The 15,773-nt window shown below is 49.4% G+C and overlaps 8 protein-coding genes across 8 annotated transcripts; 5 read left to right on the top strand and 3 right to left on the bottom strand.

Annotated features, from left to right (window-relative positions):
- Positions 1-7: 7 nt before the first annotated feature.
- On the top strand, positions 8-2,170 carry EDB91DRAFT_1099959 (acyl-CoA dehydrogenase/oxidase). The gene is made up of 13 exons (XM_041317166.1): positions 8-94; positions 143-205; positions 257-442; positions 497-584; positions 657-740; positions 797-875; positions 921-1,173; positions 1,227-1,246; positions 1,300-1,421; positions 1,478-1,557; positions 1,609-1,659; positions 1,717-1,845; positions 1,973-2,170. The coding sequence occupies exons 1-13, from the start codon at positions 44-46 to the stop codon at positions 2,096-2,098; spliced, it is 1,332 nt and encodes a 443-aa protein (XP_041183146.1). The 5' UTR covers positions 8-43; the 3' UTR covers positions 2,099-2,170.
- A 115-nt stretch (positions 2,171-2,285) lies between these two features.
- EDB91DRAFT_1099953 (uncharacterized protein) lies at positions 2,286-3,238 on the top strand (the record flags this gene model as incomplete). The annotated part of the gene is made up of 3 exons (XM_041317165.1): positions 2,286-2,400; positions 2,458-2,903; positions 2,957-3,238. Coding segments are annotated over exons 2-3 (536 nt in total), but the record flags the coding sequence as incomplete, so codon positions are not given.
- Positions 3,239-3,737: 499 nt separating this feature from the next.
- EDB91DRAFT_1043373 (kinase-like domain-containing protein) lies at positions 3,738-6,115 on the top strand (the record flags this gene model as incomplete). The annotated part of the gene is made up of 5 exons (XM_041313055.1): positions 3,738-4,213; positions 4,264-4,392; positions 4,479-4,548; positions 4,662-5,393; positions 5,447-6,115. The coding sequence occupies 5 exons, from the start codon at positions 3,738-3,740 to the stop codon at positions 6,113-6,115; spliced, it is 2,076 nt and encodes a 691-aa protein (XP_041183144.1).
- Positions 6,116-6,526: 411 nt separating this feature from the next.
- EDB91DRAFT_1099949 (Sucrase/ferredoxin-like-domain-containing protein) lies at positions 6,527-8,004 on the bottom strand. The gene is made up of 5 exons (XM_041317164.1): positions 7,811-8,004; positions 7,679-7,758; positions 7,294-7,618; positions 6,836-7,047; positions 6,527-6,778 (listed from the first exon to the last, which is right to left on the bottom strand). The coding sequence occupies exons 1-5, from the start codon at positions 7,947-7,949 to the stop codon at positions 6,614-6,616; spliced, it is 921 nt and encodes a 306-aa protein (XP_041183143.1). The 5' UTR covers positions 7,950-8,004; the 3' UTR covers positions 6,527-6,613.
- A 486-nt stretch (positions 8,005-8,490) lies between these two features.
- Positions 8,491-9,175, bottom strand: EDB91DRAFT_418586 (uncharacterized protein). The gene is made up of 2 exons (XM_041327206.1): positions 8,596-9,175; positions 8,491-8,540 (listed from the first exon to the last, which is right to left on the bottom strand). The coding sequence occupies exon 1, from the start codon at positions 9,089-9,091 to the stop codon at positions 8,600-8,602; it is 492 nt and encodes a 163-aa protein (XP_041183142.1). The 5' UTR covers positions 9,092-9,175; the 3' UTR covers positions 8,491-8,540; positions 8,596-8,599.
- Positions 9,176-10,416: 1,241 nt separating this feature from the next.
- On the top strand, positions 10,417-12,133 carry EDB91DRAFT_1099938 (uncharacterized protein). Its single transcript, XM_041317163.1, has 5 exons — positions 10,417-10,890; positions 10,956-11,025; positions 11,085-11,120; positions 11,281-11,585; positions 11,635-12,133. Exons 1-5 carry the CDS (start codon positions 10,697-10,699, stop codon positions 11,936-11,938), a joined length of 909 nt encoding a protein of 302 aa, XP_041183141.1. The 5' UTR covers positions 10,417-10,696; the 3' UTR covers positions 11,939-12,133.
- Positions 12,134-12,194: 61 nt separating this feature from the next.
- EDB91DRAFT_1099934 (cytokine-induced anti-apoptosis inhibitor 1, Fe-S biogenesis-domain-containing protein) lies at positions 12,195-13,481 on the top strand. The gene is made up of 3 exons (XM_041317162.1): positions 12,195-12,520; positions 12,574-13,254; positions 13,314-13,481. Exons 1-3 carry the CDS (start codon positions 12,295-12,297, stop codon positions 13,373-13,375), a joined length of 969 nt encoding a protein of 322 aa, XP_041183140.1. The 5' UTR covers positions 12,195-12,294; the 3' UTR covers positions 13,376-13,481.
- On the bottom strand, positions 13,372-15,745 carry EDB91DRAFT_418361 (uncharacterized protein). Its single transcript, XM_041327205.1, has 4 exons — positions 15,456-15,745; positions 14,344-15,400; positions 14,134-14,288; positions 13,372-14,078 (listed from the first exon to the last, which is right to left on the bottom strand). The coding sequence occupies exons 1-4, from the start codon at positions 15,531-15,533 to the stop codon at positions 13,479-13,481; spliced, it is 1,890 nt and encodes a 629-aa protein (XP_041183139.1). The 5' UTR covers positions 15,534-15,745; the 3' UTR covers positions 13,372-13,478.
- Positions 15,746-15,773: the final 28 nt, after the last annotated feature.

Genomic DNA, 15,773 nt, shown 5'->3' with positions numbered 1-15,773 from the left:
GGGCTCTTCCGAATGTTTCTCGCATACTCTCAACTATCACGCAATGGCACCTCACCCTGTGGTGGAATTAACCTCGGAAGCATCCTGGAATCTCGTACGCCTTATGATATGTGTTTCGTAGCGAATGACTCATGTCGCACAGATTGAGGACAAGTTCACTCCCTATGGGAAAGAAACACTCGCGAAGCTCGTACACTTCCTTCAGGTAAGACCCTTGCAGTGCTACACATTCGACAGGTTTATAATACTGTGTTAGGATGAGATTCTTCCTTCTATGAAACTCGCGCATGCGCAGGTTCCTAAAGACTCTGTGCAGCGGTGGAAGACGGTGGTTCCCGTAATCGAAGAGCTGAAGGTGAAAGCACGTAAGCTCGGGCTGTGGAACCTCTTCCTGAGCAAGACGCACTACCCTGAACATGGGGTTCCATTAACTAACGTCGAGGTATGTTATCGGTTACTCCCAATGCTGTGAATGCACTACGAACAATCGGGTTAGTATGCGGTTATGGCTGAGATTCTCGGACGCGGAGGACACATAGCTTCTGAGGCGGTAAACTGCTCGGCCCCAGATACCGGGAACATGGGTATGTGCAAGAGTATGCTAGTACTCTGATCGCCCTTAATGTTGCGCGTAAAGAGGTGCTTGCGCGGTATAGGTTCTCCAGAGCAGCAGAAGAAGTGGCTTGTTCCTCTGCTCAATGGCGAAATCCGGTCCGCTTTTGCGATGACTGAGCGGTTTGGTTCGTGTTTGTTTTCGTGTGGGATCCTGGTAGCCGACTATGGATGACGTTTGCAGTGTCTTCCTCGGATGCCCGTAACATCAAGACCTCTATCAAGAGGGAAGGCGATGAGATTGTTATAAATGGTCACAAGTGGTGCGTATTTTTGGACTAATTACATTCAGATTGTAATTGGGGCAGGTGGATATCGGGTGCGGGCGATCCGCGTACTAAACTCCATCTCGTCATGGGAAAGAGCGACCCGGACAATGCGAATGGGTATCTGCAACAAAGTGTGGTCATTGTACCTGCAGATGCGCCTGGCGTCAAGATCATTCGGCCCATGGAAGTATTTGGGTATGATGATGCGCCTGAGGGACACTGTGAGATCATCTACGAAAATGTGAGAGTGCCCATGAGCAACATGGTGCTTGGCTGGGGACGAGGATTTGAGGTGAATGGTGTTTTCGGTCTATCACTCTCGCGTTCTGGCTTACACTAGTGGAGATTATTCAAGGCCGTTTAGGGTCAGTATCGAGCTTTGTTGCTAAGTTTCTAATGGAGTCTGATCTGCTGATAGTCCGGGACGTATTCACCATTGTATGCGCTCAATAGGTGCAGCATCGCGGGCTCTGGATCTTATGATCCAGCGCGTCACCGATCCTACTCGAAAGACTTTTGACAAGTTTCTTTATCAGCATGGCGAGTGACTAGCGTTGTTCACTGCCATCGTTTGAAGAAGCTTACATGCGATTCAGGTACGGTGGTAGCCGAAATCGCGCGGTCTCGGGCTGAGATCGAGTCTGCACGCCTTCTTGTCCTGAGCGCAGCCCTCCAAGTGAGTGTCTGTATTCCTTGTCGCGGTGTGGAGAATTAATGTGTCTTGAAGATCGACAAACAACGGGCCAAGGGTGCGCTGAAGGAAATCGGCATTGCCAAGGCACGGCTTCTTGATTCACCCTCTTACTCTGTACTTGATGGAAAATATTTTTTCTAGTTTGTCGTGCCTGCGATGGCTTGTGGAGTGGTCGATCGCGCTATCCAAGCATATGGTGCCGAGGGCTTAAGCCAAGACCAAGAACTTGCGAGCATGTTTGCTGGACTGCGGACGCTGCGGTTGGCGGATGTGCGTCTTCTGTTCCTGCATCGTCTTGTACTATGATTGACTTTTTTTCAACAGGGACCTGATGAAGTACGTGTACATCTTGTGTGGGGTTGGCTGAAACTAGCAGATGTCTTACCCCGCATTTTAGGTTCATATTCAACAGGTGGGGCAACGTGAATTGAAGCGTGCACCGGGGCTGCATAAACGTGCTGCGGAATTGAAGGAAAAGGAATTTTCTGTACTGTCTAAGGCAGGCATCAAGGCTCATCTCTGACGAGTTTATTTTTTCTGGACACATGTACATTATTTTGGAAAGTCTTCGAGTGGTTGACCTCGAGTTTGAGTATTTTTACTGCGGGCCGGATTGCTGCGAGAAGTGCGTTCAAACACCAGGTGCTTCGAATTGTGACATCACACGGTAATTCCGCATGAAAGTATTTGATGTACTACAATCCCCAATAGCCAAACAACGGGGAAGACGTCATGGCGGTTCTGAATGCTTGATCAGGAACCGGCGATCAGTGTCGTGCGGTTGACTGTTGTACTAGTTTGCCGCGGCGTAATTGCATGATCAAAGTAAGCCAAGCAACTCTTGCACTCAATTTTCATGCATTTGTTCTGAACCAGCAATAGGTGTAATTCCTCATCGGATTCTGTAAAGCCGCAGCTGAAACCCACGGTCATGTCTAACTACGAGGATGGGGCGTCGTCAAACGAGCCATACGACGTGACCCCGATTTTGCAGTCTCGCTACTTTATTCTCCCTGCATCGGCAGCATTCGTGGGGGTATTCATCGGGGCAGTGCGTGGATCTCGCCTTGCATCACTCCGTTTTCTCGCCGAGAATGCACACCGGCCGCCCAAAACAATTCGGGGATGGTATCTCTACAATAAAACGAAAAACTACAAACGAATGGCTGCAGGATTGAAATCCGGGGGTAAGGATGCGGCGAAACTCGGAGTGACTGGACTAGTTTGGGTTGGGATTGAGGACGGATTAGGGGGATGTGGGACGCCTTGGGATGATTTGAAGGAGGTCGGAGCGGGTGCGGGCACTGCAGGGGCGTTCGCGGGTGTGTGTAAGTTGACCCGATTTGCGGTATGAATGAATAATACTGATGGAACATTGTAGACCAACTACCGTGGCGTACGGGGAGACGTGCATTATTGCTTGGGATGATGATTGGTGGGGGAATGGGATTTCTGCGATGGGCCCGGAAATACTTGCGAAAGGCAGTTGATGCCCGAGATTCAGATGAAATCGAAGTTGAATGAAAGATCGAATTCTCTGCCTCGCCTGACCTCGAATTCTAGATATTTGTAGATTCCATTTTATGAAACATTTTTTGAAATTTTAGGATATCTTTGATGTAAATTTATCGGTTAAATTTTACTGAGTCTAGGACCTCGTCGATAACATGTACTATAACCAGTAGATTCGACTCACTCCACAGATATCAGAAAATGGTAGCAGCTCCACTATCATCCGATAAGTCATCATCATCATCATCATCCTCGATATCCTCTTCACTTTCCTTTTTACCTATTCACAAATGTTGAAACTTTGGCCTATTCTCGCTGACCAACTCACTCCACGGGCAACTGCTGATGGCCGTGAACGTCCAAATCCATTCGAGTCAGTACCAAGTCCAGCCTCCTCCTCATCGTTCCAACCATCGAGTAATGGATTCGCAACGCCGACGCTACTATCACCAGGGGGTTCAATTCATCATTTACTTGCTACCACTCCCTCCGTCAATCCGTTCACGGCGAACGCCGATCTCACGCCGCCAGGTCCTATAACCCCAACATCCGGTTCCTTTGCCGCTCGTATTCCTACAACTCAAATTTCCCTTCATGCACCAGACTTTTCTATGCGTAACCCCAAAAAATCAGCCCACATCTCAGATTCAATGGAGAATAAATCCAATACGCCATCGTCATCGTCCCCCTCGACAAGGACTTCTTCCTCTACAGCATCTACCTCAACTACAACCCCAAATACATCGGGGTCGTCCAAGGGGCAGATTCACGTTAAACTCATATCTGCTCGTGGTCTCACCGTCACCTCCGTTCGCTCCCGCCCTTACGTAGTCGTTCAATTCGAGCAGAACGAGTTCGTAAGTCGTGATCCCACTGACGAGATGGACAAGGAGGTCAAAGGAACTGCAACCGCTCTCTCTCGCGCATCTTCCTCTATTGCACTATCAGCACTATCATCTATCGGTGTTCCTCGTCCCCTAGGAAAGGCTAGCGCCGGAAATACCCCTTCGTCATCTGTTTCATGTAAACAACCTTCGCCCATCAATCTTCCTTCTACTACTACTACTCAGGGTCTTTTTGGTCGCTTATCTGCCCACAATCCTGTCTGGAAACACGAGGTCTCTTTGTGAGCATCGATAATCATCTTATCAAATTTCCCTTTCTAATTCTTTACAGCGACGTTACGTCTGAAGAATCCCTCATTTCATTTAACCTCTACGACCGCGTCGCGGAACACCTTTTCCTCGGAACAGTTCAAATAAAGCCCGTCCTCATCCATGACCATACTGTTGATCAATGGTACAAGTACGTAGTCCTCTCGTACTACTTCCCACTGTCTTTCTAAACTCTCGCCCGCCGTTCCGTTACTCATGTCATTTGCTTACACACAGACTTCGACCGTTCGAGAACGAAGTAGTAACCGGAGAAATGCGGGTGCAGATCACGTTCGAGCAATACAAGGTACATTACACCTGCCTAGCCTAATTCATTCTCACCAACTCCACGATCTCGGCCTCCCTTTCGCATGATTTAATCATTCCTCCTGACGACCATTCTCACTCATTCTCAACTAGACAAAACGTGCGCTCACCCCACGCGATTTCGAGTTCCTCAAATTGATCGGACGCGGCACATTCGGCAAGGTCTTCCAAGTCCGGAAACGCGATACAAAGCGAATATATGCTATGAAGGTCCTCTCTAAGAGAGAGATCGTTGCGAAGAAGGAAGTCGCCCATACGATCGGAGAGCGAAAGATCCTACAACGATCTCTAGAATCGCCTTTCCTCGTCGGCCTCAAATTCAGCTTCCAGACCGACACAGATTTATACCTGGTAACTGACTTCAAGAGCGGGGGCGAGCTATTCTGGCACCTCCAGAAAGAGACACGTTTCTCTGAAGAACGTGCACGGTTCTATATCGCTGAGTTGGTTCTGGCTCTGGAACATCTGCATAAATACAACATTGTGTATCGGGATCTCAAGCCGGAGAACATTCTTCTCGACGCCACTGGCCATGTCGCGCTCTGCGATTTTGGGTTATCAAAGGCGGATCTACGGTCCGACGAGCTCACTACAACGTTCTGTGGCACAACGGAGTACCTGGCGCCTGAAGTCCTTTTGGATGAGCATGGATATAGCAAACTCGTTGACTTCTGGTCCCTTGGCGTACTCCTTTTCGAGATGTGCTGTGGCTGGAGTCCGTTTTATGCCGAAGACACCCAGCAAATGTACAAGAACATTTGCTTCGGGAAGATTCGGTTCCCCCGGAACGTTATCAGCGAGGATGGCAAGATGTTTGTGAAAGGGGTGGGTGCCGTAATTTAATTCCTTTCTACATCCCTGACACTCCCGTTATCAAGCTTTTAAACCGAAATCCCAAACATCGCTTGGGGGCACAGCGCGATGCCGAAGAGCTGAAAGCACATCCGTTCTTCTCATGCATAGATTGGAAAGCTCTTCTCCTGAAGCAAGTGACCCCACCGTTCAAGCCCGTCGTAGAGTCGGATGAATCGACTGCGAACTTCGATCCGGAGTTTACCACTGCTAACGTCAAAGAGGTTGGCGTGGGTCTCGACGGACACGGAAGTCCAGACGAAGAAGATCCTAGTGAAGATTGGACGCAAACGCAAGTCGGCTTACCAGGGTCACACATGCCGAACGGACCGCTGGGCAGTGACCGTCATGTAAATGGCGTAAACTCGAACGGTTCAGCCGGCCCTCCATCTCCCTTACCTGCTGTCAACGGCAATGGTGCCGGACGTGCTATCCCACGGAAGAAGCAAGATATGGCAGGGTCGCCTCTGACGAGCAGCGTGCAAGAGAATTTCCGCGGATTCACGTACCATGGGGGCGAAAGTGTGGTGATGGCAATGGGCGTCACGGGTAGAGAACCCGATGACGAAGATGATGAAGCGGTGGCCGATGAAGAGGTCCCGGAGGTGACCACAGAAGACGAGTTCGAAGGGGAGAGTTTCGCGGGACGCTACTCCAACCGGAGAAAGGGAATAGATGATGACATAGCTGAGTGATGTGTTGGCCGCGCACGCCGTCCAAGGCGGGCGGCGCCTCGCGCATGTGCGAAGCTTTCATTCCATCGACTGCATTGAACAACGGAAATGGACAAATCTGGACACTGCATCGTTTGGCACGTGCGCTCACACAGCTGCCTGTTTGAGGTACTGTGCCTCCTCCCATCACTACTTATCTGATTTAATCGCATATTTTTCTCGTCGCTTTACCCCATGCAATTCTCCCCCTTGCTGACGCTTTCTCATTACCTCTTAATGAGGATATTTATATATCTCCCGTTTGAGTTGCGCACACGATGTCATCGTTGTCTGTTTTACCTGAGCCCTCTGTTACCACTGCTGTTCTATAGTCTTATAACGTACCACTATGTCACAGGAACTGTAATAATTCATTTATTCTGTATCATTTCGTCGATTGAGTGACTGCAGGTGACTGCCAGCAGAAGATATGAATTCCACCAACAGGTTTACAGCATACGTATCTACGTGATGGTTTCGTCACCAGTCGTATAATGACTTCTTTCCGCGGCACGCAAGGTCCACCCCACCACGAAGGATAGTCGGGAGAACTTGGCCACCGATGATAGTGTGCCTCACAATTGATTCCACTTCATGAGGCGTGACACGTCCATACCATACACCAGCTCCACGAGGAGTGTAGATCTGTGCAAAAATCGATTCATCACTGTACCGCTCAATGGCCATAAGAACATCACGCACGATACAGTTGCCTGCGAATTTATGCCCGCCGACATGAGAGTTCTTTAATATCAGTGCCTTGTGCTCGGTATGAAGAGACTTGAGCTGAGTCTCGATTAATTGTTCCTTCTCGGTGTTTGAGCTAGCTCGTGACTCGAGGGAGGGTTCGGAAGTGAGATCGTCCAGGTTAGTGTGGACTTCCCAGCCCTCTTGCTCGAGATATTGATGGAATGCTTTTTCGGGCGTTAATATAATATTAAATGACTATCGAAGGAGTCCACGGACTCACTCTTCTCTAATATTGGCGCTGCGACAGCAGCATCGATTGTCTCGTCTCTTGTGCGAGCCTGGTGGAGACTTATGATGAGACATACTCCAACACGCGGGGTGCGTGGAACTTACACAACAATATCAGACACGAGTATGGCAAAACCCATGTATTCAGATCGTCCGGTTTGGGTGGTTACTCCCGCTCGTACCAAGAGATGGATCAACAGCAGCCCTCCACAACGCCTCAGCGCCCGCCAAAGTGCGTGGGACCCCAGATACGACCATAAAGTCTGGAAGCACGATCACGGTCTCATGCGACTCGTCATCGGAGAAAGATCTATGGCTTCCGTTGAGAATGGAGAGTCTTCCTGCTTCGGTATGAGAGAAAAGACCAGTAGCAGGGGGATCGCTGCTGGACTTTGGTTTCTTCGAGGTGCCCAATGATGAGTTGGCAGCATTCAAGAAAGCAGCAAGCGTGCCTTCCGCTTCAGTCACCTCTTTCGCCCAGTCTGACTTCCCGGTCGATATGACCACCTGCATCGTCATCAGCATACTACAAACGAAGCGGTCGGTGGGCAAGCGCCAGGGACGCACCTGTCGCCGGTAGGGCTTCACTGATCCCAGCAAATCCGAATCCATGTCGATATCCAATTTGCTAGAGAAGTCATCATGATCTACAGATCAATGCTGGTGCGTATGAAAGGGGAGGATCCGGACGATGCTCACCCTGATCGCAAGGGTCAGCGCAGGACCTGCATTCAGCGGTTGTTACTGGGACATCAGCAGCCTTGAGTTTCTGGTAGACTTTTTTGCCATTAGGAGGTCCAAACACAAAAGCTCTGAGTTTACCGGTCAGTGCATTCATGGTGGACCGAATGCTGTTGTGAATATTGTTGTTGGTCGGGGTAGCAACCTGAAATCGCAATCACAGTGCTGTACAGTATTACCGTAGCGTTTTATCTTATCTTATCAGATAAGGCAACAATAAACGATCGGACGCCGATCAACTGCGGCGGCAATGGGTTAGATCTAAGTATACAATTGGCGCCCGCAGTTTGAGCTGCACTGCATGTCATTTTCGTCAACAGACTCAATCATTTGACTCGGAAGCGTACATTTAAAAGGCCAGTAAACAGATGATGCAATAAATGACCTCTGGGCCCATACCGCCTATCTATTTACTGGCCTTTGTCGGTCCTACTCGGGCAGTCAATCTTGCAGAAAGAAAAAAAATTACACTCTACCACACACGGCCTTCATGCGCGCTTTACCACCTGGTCCTCGGTCAAATCATGATCCGCGAAGCACGTCCACATGTCTTCAGAAGTTCACCGTCAAACATAACGAGCTAACTGAATAGGATAACAAAGTATGAAACGAAAATAGTGCGGACACTGCGGAGTCCCATTGAACCGTGCATAAACATGCCGCGGGCTGAGTGATGATTCTGGATGCCCTACATATTTAGTCATAATTAGACTCAGCAAACGTGGTTCGATTTATTCGCTTACCCAGCTAACTGCCCTGCCGTTGATCCTCCCTAAGTTGCTTTTCTATTTCCGGCGCATTCTCCTGGACTGCAGTCCACATCGGCTTTCCATCCTGTCTCGTTCCTACAAGTGCCTCCATCGCCCTCGCCGTTCTCTGTTGCTCATTGTTGGCACTTGAAGATGATAGCGCTACCCTTAAGCCAGTGGAAGACGGCTTGGCACCCTTTCCGAAGAAATGGCGTGGTTCCTCCTCTCTGTCTGCGATCAATCTCTTCAGCTCTGCATAACTGCGCTTTTCGAAGTTGGAAGTTAAGTTGACGGTATTGGTCTGAGGAACAAATGCTTCGTCTATTTTCTGGGAGAGGTTTTCGGGTGTTACGAAGGAGTCGCATTGGTGGTATAGCGAGACGAGGGCACGCATGCGGACATGGTGTTTAGAGGCAGCTAGCGATTTGTGGCGTTTGAATATGAACTTCAAGGGCGTGCAATTCGACGGGGATGGTCGGCAGGGCAGCATCACACAACAAGTTTGAGATAACCAGCAGCTTGCAAGTCAGGAAAACTTGAATTCAAGTGCACGTGATGCATCACGTGATTCTTCATATGTTCGTGTCAATGTGCGACGTGCGTTTAATCATCAGTGGGAGTTTGGATAAAGGCGAACAACGCAGCTCATATCCTAATGCAAGCAGACAGTCCGCATGTACATTATATGTACGAACATAAGCAACCATGTCATCGTTCAATCGGGCGGGATATTGCTCTGAAGAAAATGACTATGATATGACGTATTTTGCTGTAGTATCAGACTTGGAAAGTTCACATATGATGGCCTCCACGACTACAGGACCCTCCAAGTAGCATTTTCTCTGGGGAAACTGTACGACATATACAGTCGGTTGATTATTGTTTGGTCCATCAAGAATGATTTTTTGCGTGCCGACATTCTGTTCTCCTCGAAGAAACAGAAAACGCAACCAAGCCAAGAATACAAGGGTTCATGTCGGAGATCCCGCGAAGGCAACTAAGTTCGTAGAGTGGAATTACATTATTAGGAACTGAAAACGATGCTAATTGACTCGACGCAACGACAGGCCCTGCTGCCTCAGAGACATTCAAAACATGGCTGGAGATTGCTAGCAACATCCAACGTCGAACACCCTTGCAATGCGTCCCTTGATATAGTTACTGCGGACTCGTAGGAACACGCTGTGTAAAGGATGAACTTGCATGATCTGTAATGTTCAGATTGCTTGTGATCACGCAGGAAGTTTCCGTCTTACCTTGGGGGGACCTGATATTGATGTGGCAGCTCATGAGCAAGACACATTAACCCCACCATCTGTGGCATTCGGTGCACGTTTCCGTGACCCAAAGCTTGGGCCAAAAAAGATGTTGCTGCAGGCCTAGAGCTGTGAGAGTGCAACAAGATAGGGCATAATTACAATTCGTGATTGGGCGCCTGATTTGGTGTTAGCCGTAGAACAGTAGCGACCACTGGACATGGATTTTGCCGAGCAATGAAGACATCCGTAGGCAAATCGAGCCCGATGCTACGTAGCCCCGGACTTTCTGGAAGAATGATAGTGACGGAATAAGCAACTGATTTTTCTCGCATTGAGGAGCGAGGGGTGCCTGGAGCCGTTTAGGCTCTCTAAACCCAGTGCTATTGCCTTGACTCAAAAAACGAGAATGATCAGTGAGGAGATTCACAACCAGGATCTGGATGAAAAGGACTTCAATGAATGTTATTGAATAAGATGGTTCGGTTGACTTTGTTTGTGTATTGGAGAGCGTGGTCGGTTTGGATTTTGTTTTACAGTGTCTTCCACACTTTGGACACTTGTGTCGGTCTGTATGTTGGTTAGCAAAACAAACAACTCAACTTTGATTCAGCTTACCACAACGTTTGGCCGTCATTGCGGTCTACGACGACGAACTATACTTCGACAACGATGGCTGTATCCTGCGAGAGGAAACTGGCCCGTGCGCCCTCATTTCTCACGCCTGACATAAGCCGCATGTTCCCCTTGATGAAAGCTCTTTTCAACATCAACGAACTTCCAACGGTTGCCAACAAGTTCAGCGCCTTTCGCTTTTCTTCGTCGTAAGACACTACAACATGTCACAGCAACCACCGCCGACGGTGATGCCGCAGAATATGCTCCCTCCTGGTGAAGCGGAGCTTGCTCAAGCCAACTCCTACTACCCGCAAGAGCCTGCAGACCTTACGGGCGGTCTTCCTATCAACCTTGACTCTCTACGTGATGGTCCACCAGGAAGCAAACCATTCTATCCCTATTCTACACTTATACGGTAAGCGACTCCGAAATTTGGTAGATGCTCTAGTAAACGGTCTGTCTGTCTGGGGTGCTGTGTAGGTATGCTATAAAGGGCTCTCCAAATCAAAAGCTACTCCTCGAAGACATTTACTACGCAATTGAATCCCGCGTACGTGGCAGCCTATTTGATTTGCGCTTTTCGCAAATCACTGACTCCACGACATGCAGTTTCCTTACTTTAGGAATGCTCCATCTGGCTGGAAGGTGAGTAAGATGGTTCCGATGGTGTTTGCCAACAACTTCTGTACTATTTGGATGAATGTACTTTCTGTCGACGCGATGTTGATGTTTGATTGTGTTCATATTTGTTTTGATCAGTTCCTTCGAACAGGCACCAAACTGACCTTACCTTGAATGTATCTAGAACTCTGTGCGACACAATCTTTCACTTAATCCTTGCTTTGAGAAGGTGCCTCGTCCTCTCACCGACCGAGGAAAAGGCTCGTACTGGACTGTCAATGATAACGTTGACCCGAGGACGGGTGTCCATCGGGTAAGAAAGAAGAAGCCGAAGGGTGCAAAGGGTAGGCAGTCGGAGGAGGATCAGGATGTGGATTATCATCCTGAAGCATTCAATGACCCTAATGCACAATTTGTGCCGCCGCCGCCTATGCATCCTGACGAAGCAGGCCCCAGTCGACAAGCGCCGTATCCGCCGTATCCTCCCACGTACGCTGTTTGGTTTCAATCATTGATACTAGACTGACACTTTCCCTAGTTTCGATCCCAACTTTCAGATGATGCCTCCTCCACCTCCCGGTCTTCGTTTCCCTCCTGTGCCCATAGATGATTTGGAGGTAGACGAGAGTGGGAATATTTTGTGGCGTTTGTCCTTGATGAAAGAGCTTGCGCATTTGCAGCAAATTTCGTCGGAGAAGGACATGGGTGAAGATTGGTATCGCGTGATGCTCTTACGGATGCGTGGGGCTGTCATGGCACCGCCTCCTGCATATCATGATGGCATGCACCCTCCACCTGGGATGCCACCTCCACCTCCACCCAACGCAGAGTTGCAGCAGTGAACGTTTTAGCTCCATCATAACTCTGTCATTCCTCATATTATTTGACCTGTTCCCTTCTTCTTTCATCCTTTTAGTATTAATAATGGTCTCCGGTGCCTCTTGTCTTGAATTCATTCTACTACAGCGTGTTTTTTGTACGCCGTTTGTATCCCAATGAACTTTTTGCCGCGTACCCCAGCGTGGCCGATAATGCTCCGAGTGCGCGATTCGACTGAGTCTTGTGACCGTTGCTTATCTAAGCGTGCACCAAATATCTATCTGATTAATGGACTCTGGGTGATTCATTTTTCAGCTGACTAGCTTCCCTTCCTCCCTTCCGTCATTCATTGCTCCGTGTACAGCGTTTGGCTTTTCTGATGACACCGACGGCTATCTACACTCCTTCTCCCCCCCCAATCACCCTAGAAGTCAAGAAACCCTCAATCAATGGATCACCCTACGAAATTCTCAAAGGGCCTGCCCTTGCGATAGGTTCATTGGACACTGCTCAGGATGGAAAGTACCAGTCACTTCTTATCCGTCTCGATGCACAGGCAGGGCAGGCCGCCGAAAGGCAGATGCTTGATCGGCTCGTCGATGGAGGTATATCTCTACAGTTCATAGCACGGCTAATCTAATCATGATGATTGAAACAGCAATTACGTTGGCTCCATCGAGCTATACTTCCATCCATGTTGTGCTCTCCGCATCAGAATATACTTCACTCTTGCCAAATCTGCAATCTCTCCTTCAACAGATCCTCGCTGGTCTATCCCCCCTGGGAACTCTCCACCTTCTTAATATAACTGCGGGCTTCCTGAGTCTGCCTCAGGAGTTGACTCTCGCTGGATTCACTGTCATCGAGAGCGTGAGAGATGGTGCCGACGCCAGAATAATTGCTCAGAAGCCTTTGCCAATCGCAATGCCTCTACCTTCCGCACTTCTTCTCCGAAAGAAGACCAACCCTGCCAAGCAGTCCTCTAAAAAGGCACTTTGGGCCCTCTCCTCACCCTCCACTCCCACCATTGATTCCGAAGCCCTCCTGACAGCGGCAGATCGTGTGCGTCCAGTCCCCACGTGCGAGCCTGTCATTGCAGGTGCGCCAAGGCGTAAGAAGGCGTGCAAGAATTGCTCATGTGGCCTTGCTGAGCTTGAAGCCGAGGAAACCAATGCAGGTAAAGTAGTTCTGCTCGACAGCGACAGCGCTGTGGAGGTGGGGGTTGGTGACGTGGCGAAGAGTTTGAGTGCCGCCGCTAAAGCTGCACCCAAGGCAACTAGCAGCTGTGGAAGCTGCTTCTTGGGCGATGCATTCCGATGCGCCAGCTGTCCATATCTTGGTGCGTGCATAACGATGCTCTTCTTATCGGTTCAAAGCTCAGAAAATCCATTGCAAAAGGTCTGCCTGCATTCAACCCGGGCGAGAAAGTGGAGATTGACATCGGGATGGATGATATCTGATCATTATCATTACACTAACATCTTTGTGACGATGTCGCCATACCTCCAAGTATGTAAACGCTGTATGACATTATTTACATTGTACCATATGACTTACGACACATTAGAAGGCGATGCTAAGTATATCTGAGTTGTGATCAGCAGCATCTGCCTCGGGCCACCGTTCGCGCTCCCTAGGTATGTAATCCAATTCTTCGAGCATCCAGTCGTGGCTGGTCAGCTTTTCCATCCGCAAGTCGTAGATGTCGTCTAGGCCATGATCTCCGTTGATTAATTGCCTTCGAAAGTCGTTTTCTTCAATCTGGTCATCGTATAAATAGTGCCAAGCGTCAAGTAATGCAGTCAACTTCTTCTGAGAGGGTCGCATCTGGTACCGGACGCTGATGTGGTCGAATAGACACCGCAGTAGTCTGTCGAGCACAGGGTGGGTCTTAAAGGTTTTTGGGATGTAGTGATCGGGGTTGGCAACACAGTCCCGCTTGCGCTTGCGACCAACGGTCTGTCTCAACCCGTCGATCTCATCCTTCTCGTCAAATATCTGGAAGAAGTCGATCCTCTCCACAAGGTCCATATCGCTGGGGAGGTATCGGACGAGAGTATACATCAGAACGTGCAGGAAGGATTCCATGTCATCTTCCAACCGATGAGGTTTGGATTTGGTCTCTTTGTCCAGAAGCGCAGCGGCCATGAAACGTTGGGTTCCCTATCATTGAAGTTGTGTCAATACGTTGATGAATATAAATAAATGTTGCACATACCGTCTGGTCCAATAATGGCCATGAATATTGTTGGCTTGTGCAAAAGCAGAACTCCCAACCCATGAGAAAGCCGCGGCCATCACTGGTGATGCGAATGTTCTCCGTGGTGATGTTTCGATGAAGAATGTCACCATATACGTAGAGAACTTTATGGGCTACAGTGACTCGTCAGAAACAGAATTTATGGGAAAAGGGAAGCTGACAACTCACCTTCTACAGCATCCTTGATTGCTGTCATCAATTCATGTGTCGACCTGAACGAGCTCAGGGGACGTCCAATATCACCAAGGATCATTCGATGCAGTATTAATGGGTGATATTTCTTGCGGTCGCAGCACCACCAGGCCTCATGAAATGCTTGGGTGACAGTTTCTGACCCGAGATCATACATGTCACCGCCGTGCTCGAAGGGCGGGATGTTCGGAACACCGAGGTCGTGCATTGTCCGATATATGGCTGATTCGGTCCTGGTAAACTCAGGGTCTTCTCTCCAAGTTTCCTTGAAGAAAACAACTTTCATCTGCCTGGGGTCCCAAACATGGATAGCATGAGGCGTTCGGTCTAGTAGGCTGCGCCGCTGGAGGGTGGGACGTGGGCCGATGTAACCGTGATTAGTGCCCACGCCAGGGCCATTCGCGTCTGTGACTTTGTCATGCCTGGCATTATCGCCAGGAACCATGTAGCAATAAAGAGGGTCAGATCCCCTCACGCCCAGCAGGTTTCGAACGAAACGGTCTTCACTCTCCGCAAGGGTAGCGGGCGTCACGGACATGTCAACGCCACGTCGCTCCGGCGACGCACAGTTGAGCCTCCATAGGAACTGGGCCAAGGGGAGGCTATCGTCCGTGTAGTCAAATCTTCGAGACACGATCGCACCAGCGCGGTCCCAGCGCACAAAGCGTGCCAAGTAGCCACATACGAGGATGGAAAAACCGAAGCGCCGAAACTGGGTGGCGAAAAAGGCATCGGCGCATGCCACCATCTGCGCTCGCAATGGGATGTGGTCTTCACCAGAGCGCTCGAATTTGTGATATCCCTGCAAGACGTCATATATCGGGTCATCGAAGGGATCTTGTTGCATTGAAGGCTTGATGGTGATCCATGCCTCCATCGCGGACATGTCTGTCACTCCATTTCGAGTACTTCCACGATTATATAACGCGATGTCGGGTTGGAATTCATGGCCATCAATGACAACAGAGGGGTCAGGACAACTAGAGGTTTTGACAACATCAAAGTTGCCCGTGAATTTCTGCAGAACTTGCATCTGCAAAGGACACCAACATCAGATGGGTTAGAGAAGTGTTAGTTGAGATCCTTACAAACTGTTCAAACGTGGCCCGCTCCGGTTTGGGTTCCATGTCAAAAAAGTCCACGCCCTGAGGTGACATTCCAGGCATGGGTTTCACATTCTTGCGTCGTGGATTCACAACGGGGGGAAATTCCTCCTTGTTACTGTTGGACAACCGTCTGCCTCGGGGAGGAAAAAGTCTAAGAACTCTTCGACAGGCGCTGCGCCAATGAAGCGTCCTGCAAAGGAATCCACAAGCTGAGCTTGAACGGCACTCTTTGAGGCTGAAGCTTGAGACGCAGGGAATGAATCATCCATAGGAGATGAGAGATGGTTGGGATGTGAAAAG

The sequence above is a fragment of the Suillus paluster genome (genome assembly GCF_016628075.1).
Source record: "Suillus paluster strain FC165 chromosome Unknown EDB91scaffold_3, whole genome shotgun sequence".
NCBI lineage: Eukaryota > Fungi > Basidiomycota > Agaricomycetes > Boletales > Suillaceae > Suillus > Suillus paluster.
This window is presented reverse-complemented; position numbering and strand designations above follow the sequence as displayed.